This window comes from Balaenoptera ricei, chromosome X (assembly GCF_028023285.1).
Source record: "Balaenoptera ricei isolate mBalRic1 chromosome X, mBalRic1.hap2, whole genome shotgun sequence".
Taxonomy (NCBI): domain Eukaryota; kingdom Metazoa; phylum Chordata; class Mammalia; order Artiodactyla; family Balaenopteridae; genus Balaenoptera; species Balaenoptera ricei.
In genome coordinates, this window is record NC_082660.1 from 93,613,885 (window position 1) to 93,622,448 (window position 8,564).

The 8,564-nt window shown below is 45.2% G+C and overlaps 1 protein-coding gene across 1 annotated transcript in view; it reads right to left on the reverse strand.

Annotated features, from left to right (window-relative positions):
* The window catches only part of LOC132357149 (nuclear RNA export factor 2-like), a 7,367-nt gene extending 5,566 nt beyond the window's left edge, over positions 1-1,801 (reverse strand). The window contains exons 1-5 of the mRNA XM_059910440.1: positions 1,650-1,801; positions 1,263-1,416; positions 569-652; positions 341-451; positions 139-230 (exon numbers count right to left, since the gene is read on the reverse strand). Of these exons, the coding sequence (XP_059766423.1) occupies positions 139-230; positions 341-451; positions 569-652; positions 1,263-1,358 (383 nt within the window). The 5' untranslated portion in view covers positions 1,359-1,416; positions 1,650-1,801. The remainder of the gene's footprint in view (positions 1-138; positions 231-340; positions 452-568; positions 653-1,262; positions 1,417-1,649) is intronic.
* Positions 1,802-8,564: the final 6,763 nt, after the last annotated feature.

Sequence of the window (8,564 nt, forward strand, 5' to 3'; positions counted from 1 at the left end):
ATCAAGGTCAGCTGCGGAGTGAGAGATGGAGAGAGCTGCTCTGAGGCTGTGGTGGTGGTAGGGAAAACGGGGGCGAGGGTGACGGGGGCCTGGAGGAAGGAGAGGTGGGTTTGAGTGCTGGCACACAACATGCCTTGAGTCTGCATTACCTTTAGCTGTTCCATTTCTTCTGGCTTCAACTTATACTGCACAGAGTAGGGAGCAGCGGAGGGGCTGACAAACACAGGTATCTGCAGGAAGAAGAGGTGGGGTAAGCACCAGGAACTCTAGTTCCAAAGAAAACAGCCAGCCCCTGGCCTGTACTCCTTCCTCAGGATGAGGTACAGGTAATGCCTGCGACACACACCTTTCGGCTCTCCTCGTCACAAATCTTGTAGCTGACATCCATCAATGCAGAGGCAGTGCTAGCTTCCTGGACAAAGAACCGAGCCCCATTTTTCACAAAGTGGAACTACAGGGATTGAATGCAACAGCAATAGTATCAGAAGCCAACAGACCCTTCTGAACCAGGTCTCTCTCTCTCCCCCTTCCCTGTGCCCACGCGTCTGGCTTCGGCATCCTCTCTTACGTCCACTGGAGTGAAGGGGACACTGCAATGGCTCTGGATTGAGTTCATTAACCATGTCTTGTCATACTGTATCCCACAAGGAATCTAAGGATGAAAAGAAGGGATGGGAGAGAGGACAGACAACAGGGAATTTAGGCTGGAGGACGAACCTTTTCCTTTTCTTTTCCGGCCTTCTACTGAGCTTGACAGGGCTTCTAAAGAAGGGACCACTGGCATGATTTCTTACGTTTGTGCGTAATATGGATTTCCTAAATACTCTTTCTCTCCAGTCAAACTCTCTTCCAAATAATCAAGGTGTCAGAGATGATCTTCCTTTTATAAATTTCCAGGAGATCCTACCCAGTGCAGACACTGCTTGCCCCTCAGACAAGGTCTCCAGAGGCTCGACCCTCAATCTCCCACACTCAGCTTGCCAAACTGAGACCTCCAATGTGGAGTTGCTCCATATCCTTGGCAGTAGTTTCCATCTTTGCTCTGAGACAGGCTCCTCCGTTCTCCTCACAGTCAGCCTGTTCCCTTTACACTGCTTCTCTGAATCTGCCCTTAGATGAACAAGATTGTTAACTCCTGGTCATAAAAAGGACAGCTTACAAGCTGTCCCCAGTGAAATAAACCAGCATCTCAACATGAGACCAACACAACTCCCCCTGACTTTTCTCTCTTGCACATTCCATACATTTTTCAGGATACTCACGGTGACCCTGAACCAGCTCCCTGGGGTTCCATCTTGTGTGTTCTCCCGCATTTCTCTCTCCAGAGGTTTTCTGTTTCCCCACACAGTTATATGCATGTGGCCTTCACTGTCCAATCTCACTGTCCTCTCGTTGCCTCGGATGGTACAGGGAGAGCTGCAGGGGGGATGTGGAGAGAAGGAGGGTGAGTGGCCATACGTGCTAAGAAAGTCTTCTGTACACCCTCGTCTCTTTGACACCAGCACTACAATTAGGATTGCTCAACCATTATTTCACTTCTAGCATGCTTCAGTTTTGCAGTGACAGAAGAAAAACAAGTCCACGGAGAGTGAGAGAGGTGCATAGTCCCAGGGGCTGCTGTGTACAAACCCTGCTGCCTGGTCACTTACTGTCTTACTTCGGGGTCCTCCTGGACATCCCTCTTCACCACGTTTCCATCATCCTCCTGCAGGTGTGAGGGCTGAGGCTCACCCCCACCGTGTTCATAATGACGGCTCCTCTTGCCAGAATTACCTGGGAAATAACTACAACCTTTCTTTCTTCCTTGAGGTGGTCTACCACCATCACTGTATTCTGAAAAGAGGAACAAAAATACAGGTTTGAAGACACATCTGTGGTGCACTTACCACATACCATGTCTTAGGCTAACAGGATGGTAGGGCAGTCACGGTGCCAACCTGGCCTAAGGGACCAATCCCACAAACCTCAGAAAGGACACTCTTCTGCCTGTGCAGAGAGGACAGCCTTATCCGACAGATGGCACTATCAGGGGAAGAATCGAGGAGGAGCAGGATGAGGAAGAGGAGGACAAGGAGGAGAAAGAGGGAGGAGAAGGAGGAGGGAGGAGAGGACAACTGCGTTGAAACTTTTAACACAGTGGAGCAGGACTGATAAGGAACCGAGGTGTATGCGTCCATGGGTTAGACTGGACACCAGTCATATATGTACCAGGAAGGCACCCGAATCTTGCCTTCTCTCAGGACCTTCCAACAACCACACCAATACCTCTCTCTTGCTCCCCAAATCCAATCAGCCACCAAACCGATTCCACTAACAACCAGCAAGCTAGCTGGACTTCCTTTGCCAGTGCACTAGGAGCTTTAATGTCAGGTGGCACTGATGTCACAGCCTCCTGAACTGTCTCCCTCCCTCCAGCCTTGCCCTGAACAATACTCTGTTTGAAAGAGCCAGGGTGAGCACTCTTTTGGGCCAGCCTGAAATGCCTTTCAGCTCAGCAGGCAACTCTTCCTCACTTCAGCTCTTCTATAACAAGGGTGTGAATGATAACCTGGAATGATGTGTCAGCCACCATTTCCAAGTGTTTAGGGATTCTTCTTTTTGCTTTCTATTACTGGTTTCTAATTTGATTCCATCGTGGCCAGGGAACACACTCTGGGACATTTCAATTCTTCTTTTTTTTTTTTTTTAATAATTTAATTTCTCTATTTATGTCTGCGTTGCGTCTTCGTTGCTGCACACGGGCTTTCTCTACTTGCGGCTAGAGGGGGTACTCTTCGCTGTGGTGCACGGGCTTCTCGTCGCGGCGGCTTCTCTTGTTGTGGAGTTTGGGCTCTAGGCACGTGGGCTTCAGTAGTTGTGGCACGCGGGCTCAGTAGTTGTGGCTCGAGGGCTCTAGAGCGCAGGCTCAGTAGTTGAGGCGCACGGGCTTAGCTGCTCCGCGGCATGTGGGATCTTCCTGACCAGGGCTCGAACCTGTGTCCCCTGCACTGACAGGCGGATTCTTAACCACTGCACCACCAGGGAAGTCCCTCAGTTCTTTTTGAATTTACTGAGGCTTGTCTGATGGTCGAGGAGATGGTCTAACTTGGTGAATGTTACAGAGACCCTCGGGGAAAAACCTGTACTCTGCTGTTGGTGGGCGGACTGTTCTATTTATGTCATGAAGATCTCGTTAGTTTCCTGTGTTATTCAGGTCTCCTATATCCTTGCTGATTTTCTCTCTGGTAATTCTGTCACTTGCTAAGAGGGAGGTGGGTGTGGAAGGCCCCCACTATAATTATAGATCTGGCTCTTTCTCCTTTCAGCTCCACCAGTTTTTGATTCATGTACTTTGAGGCTCTGTTGTTTGTGTTCATACACATTTAGGATCTTTATGTCTCCCTGGTGTCCTGATCCTTTCATCATTCTGTAAGGCCTCTCTTTGGCTCTTGTTCATTTTCTTTGCTCTGACATCTACTGTATTGGATACTGAAGCCACAGGCACGCTTAGAAAGTGTCCTGGTTATACCTCACCTTTTATTCACTCCTAGGAGTTGTGTTGTTGTTCACCCCTCCGCCCACAAATTCTCCCCTCCAACATATCTAATTCACCATGGGAAAAGATTTGGAAGTTTTTCGGCACCTGCAGAAATAAGATCGTGTCAATTCTCTTCCCCATAGGTGGATTCACTAAGGGTATTTTATTTTTAACACATTCCACTGAAACAGGGAACCAGCAGATAATCATACCAGTGGCTTGTGGGGAGGGAGGATTATGGTAATTACACTGTTAGAAACCAGCTTCCTTTGGGTTGTAATACTTAAGGCTCTCCAGATTTGTGGGCTGTGCCCTTTGTACATTAACTATTCCATGTTGTCTCAGGGCACGCTTACGAGTAAAGATCCGTCCAGGGCTGATCACTCCACGATGGAGTGATTACGACCAGGCCTCAGATGAACTCCTCTGAGGAGCCGTTGCTTTCCCTGTGTGGCCCGCTGTCAGGGCAGTCCTGCTACTCACAACCTTGGGGCTTTCCCTGTGTGGCACTGGAAGTGAAAGTAAACACAGATAGGGCATTGGACCCACAAATGCCACTTGCTCGGTCCCCAAACCTCGGAGGGGGCCTGGCGTGCTCTCTTTCTCCCACACTCCACATCCAACTGGTCAGGAAATTCTCTCGGCCCCTCTCTCAAAGTATGTCCAGAAGCCAGCCACTTCTCACCACCTCCATTACCACCACCCTGGCCAAGATACCAACATCTATCTCCTGGACTGTACTGCTGTCCAGCTGGCCCCTCTGCTTTCATCCTGGCTCCCTTACCTGTCTGCTTTCAACCCAGCAGCAGAGCGCAAGTCAAATCATTTCACTCCTCTGCTCAACACCACATAACAATGGTTTGAAGCCCACCAACATGTTCAAAAGCCAGGAGTTCATAATGATACTCATCAACAATAGCAACAACAAAGAGGAACCTTATTGGTGACCTTTGGAGAATGCCAGGCAACCAACTCGTTTTCAGGAAAATCCAGCAATGAAAGGGAAAAGTTCACATTTTAAAGGGAGCAGTAAGGGCATGTGGTCTATGTATGGTGTATAGGAAGAGTCAGAGTCATTTGCAAGAACCCACATTCCTCCAGAAATAACGTTGCCAAGGGGAAAGCGTAGAAGGGGGCCAGCTAACAGCTACCGCAGTCCCCCGGCTGACCAACTATGTCGGGTGCCTAAACAGGGCTAGAGACCTCCCTCATCAAGGTGATTCAGACACAAGCAATCTCAGACATCGCCTTGTCAAGTATTTGATAGAATAATCCAGTGAAGCCATGTGGTCCTGGGATTTACTTTGCTGGGAGATATTTGAGAACTGATTACATCTCCTTCCTCATTAATCGATCTGTTCATATTATGTATTTCTTTACGATTCAGTCTTGCTAGATTGTCTGTTTGGGGGACTTTTAACCATTTCTTCTAGGTTTTCCAATTTATTGGCATACAATTATTCACAGTATTCGCTAATAATCCTTTTAATTTCTGTAGTATCAGTTGTAATGTCCCTCTTTCATTTCTGATTTTAATTATTTGAGTGTCTTCTATTTTTTTTTTTCCTTAGTGAGTCTAACTAAGGGTTTGTCAATTTTGTGTAGCTTTAACAAAAAGCCAACTCTTAGTTTCATTGACTTTTCTTCTATTGTTGTTGTATTTCTTCTCTATTTCATTTATCTCTGCTCTTATATATCTCCTTCCTTCTGCTAGTTTTGGCTTTAGTTTATTCTTCTGTTTCTAATTTCTTGAGGTGTAAAGTTACGTTGTTGATTTGAGATCTTTTGTCTTTTCAATGTACACATTTAAAGCTATAAACTTCCTTCTTAGCACACCTTTGCTGCATCCCATAAGTTTTGGTATGATGGACTTTCATTTTAATTTGTCTCAAAGCCGTTTCTAATTTCCTTTGTGACTTCTTCTTTGACCCATTCATTCTTTATGAGTGTGTATGGAGATTCCAAAAAAAATGAAAAATACAACTCCCATATGACCCAACAATCCCACTTCTGGGTATATATCCAAAAGAACTGAAAGTAGAATCTTGAGGAGGTACTTGCACATCTATGTTCATAGCAGCACTATTCACAACAGCCAAGAAGTAGAAACAATTAAAATGCCCATCAATGGATAAATGGATGAACAAATTGTGGTATGTATATATATATATATATATACAATGGAATATCATTCAGCCTTTTAAAGGAAGGAAATTCTGTCATATGCTACAGCATGGATGAACCTTGAGAACATTACGCTAAATGAAATAAGCCAGTCACGAGAAGACAAATACTGTATGATTCCACTTGCATAAGCTTTCTAGGGACTTCCCTGGTGTTCCCGTGGGTAAGACTCCATGCTCCCATTGCAGGGGGCCCATGTTCAATCCCTGGTCGCGGAACTAGATCCTGCAAGCATGCTGCAACTGAGAGTCCGCATGCCACAGCTAAGAAGCCTGCATGCCACAACTGAGTCCACATGCTGCAACTAAGAAGTCTGCATGCCGAAACTAGAGATCCCGCATGCTGCAACAAACAGCCGGCACAGCCAAAATAATAAATAAATAAATACTTTTTAAAAAAAAAGTTGGGAAAACTATAGTAAACAGAGTCCATGGGTTTAAAAAGAAAAGGTATCTAAAGTAGTCAGATTCATAGAAGCAGACAGTAGAATGGGGTTACCAGGGACCGGGGGGAAGGGGCAAAGGGGAATTGCTGTGTAGAGTTTTAATTTAATTTAATGTGTAGAGTTTCAGAATTGAAAGACGAAAAAGTTCTGAAGATTGGTTTCACAACAATGTGAATCAACTTAACAGTACTGAACTGTACACTTAAAAATGGTTATGATGGTAAATTTTATGTTACGCATTGTTACCATAATTTTTAAACCTGTACATTAGAGTGTGATTACTCAAAAGGAAATATTAAGAAAAGTTTTTGTTTGGATATGTAAATACAAACGTAAAGAAGTCAACATAAAGAACACGTGAGAATGTCAACTGTGCTTATGAGTAGGTGTTTGGAATGCACAAGAGGTGTACTTTCATGTCCCTGCTCTACTTGTATAAAAGGCTGGGTCAGGGTTTTGCCACGGGCTTGGGGGGAAGCACTGTTGCTACTGACTCATTACCTAGCGTAATAGAAACAATTACTGATAATCAGATCCACCTGTCTTCTCTCTGATTATTAAGCTACATCACTTTGGACAATTCACCCGACTTCTCCTGATCTCAAATTACTTACATGTAAAAATCAGGGATTAGAGCTAACCACCACCTCAATCAAGATATAAAGCATATACCACACTCCAAATGGTTCCCAGTTAATCCTTCCATCTCCCAGCTCCATATAAACCTTGATCTGCTCACAGTCCCTATATATTCGTTTTGCCTGCTGCAGAATTTCTTGTAAACGGAATCATACATACTGCACACCTTTGTGTCTGGCTTTTTAAAGTCAGCATCATGTTTTTGAAATCCGTTTATGTTCCTGCCTTTTTTATTGCTGAGTAATATCCCACAGTATGGGTTGTAGTTCTCCACCTCGTTTACACAGTAGAGCCCCTTGGGGAGTTTGAGAATGCCACCAGCTCCAAGCTATACCCACAATAATTAAAGCAGAATTGGGTTGAGACCCAGGCACCCACATTTTCTAAATTCTCCACGTGACTGCAGTGTGCTACCACAGTTGAAAGCTACTGTATTAAAGTATCAGCTTTTGGTTTATGCTTGCCAGAGACCCTAGGAATGGATGCCACCTCATTTTGCTGGCTTTCCACTCTGTTGTTTTAGGGACCTAGTGATTCCATTAGCTTAAATTAGAGATTGGCAGACTACAGCCCATGGGCCAAACCTGGCCTGTGGCCTGTTTTTCTAGGGCCTGCAAGCTAAGAATGGTTGTTACATATTTAAATGGTTACAAAAACAATATTTCTTGACACGTGAAAATTATTTGAAATCCACACGCCAATGTCCACATGCAAAGTTTTATTGGAACACAGCCATACTTGTCTCTGGAGCCTTCCGCTCTACAACAGCAGAGCTGAGTAGTTACGAAAGAGACAAACTGGCCCACAAAGCCTCAAATATTTGTCACCTGGCCCTTTCCAGGGAGTTTGCTGAGCTCTGGCTTAGAGCAAGTGTCCTTAAAGCAAATGCACAGTAACTGTGGTAAATGGCTGACGGTCCCTTTGGCTAAGCCTGGGAAGAAGATTTACTGCAGTAACTTGCGACTTCACCGTAGGGTCCTTCCTCAGTAGTCCACTCATTCATGGTGTTCTGGCTCAAGTGTGGGAATTGAGTAAGGGACTACCATTTGCCATCAAGATAGGTCAAGTCACCAGACCTAGAGCTTGATTTCTTTATTTTTATGTTCTTATATGTTATTACAAATATTTATTTATATTTTATTTATTTTTACACTGATCAAATGCAACTTTGGAGTATGTCAGATATTTCAAGATCCAAGGGATCTGTTGATCAATTAGCCACCTTCAGAGGTTGCTACAGGTCAAACCAATGTGACTACCCTTCCATCCTTGCTGTTTATTAGGTAAACAGCACTCACCTTGAGGCAGGAGATTAAGTGCTCCTACTGGGCCTGCAACACCAGAACCCCAACATCTCCACTCAAATGAGGGTGACCATGTCAATGGCAGAATCTCCCATCTCATCTGTGGCCTACACAAGTCAGCCACTTCAGAACACTTCACAGATGAAGATGCCCTCCACACTAATGTGTTTCTCAATGCTGTGGGGGAAAGGAGTGTCCTCTGGGTCCCAAACAGCAGCTGCCTGGTCCACCAACACATTGACTTCAAAGGCATTGCAATTCAAGTGACCACAGGTGGTAACTCTTGAAACCGAGTCCCCCTAAAACCGAGTTCCCTTGCCAGGTTGATGATTAACTTCTCTGTCCAAAACTTTATTCCCTCTCTTGTCCCACTCATGATCCCCTCAGGATTGAGGAGTATCAAAGAAAAGGGGGGACTGACACTGAACAGAACCCTTCAGGGCCCTCCTGGGTACAAAAGCCCCGCTGTGTTCCC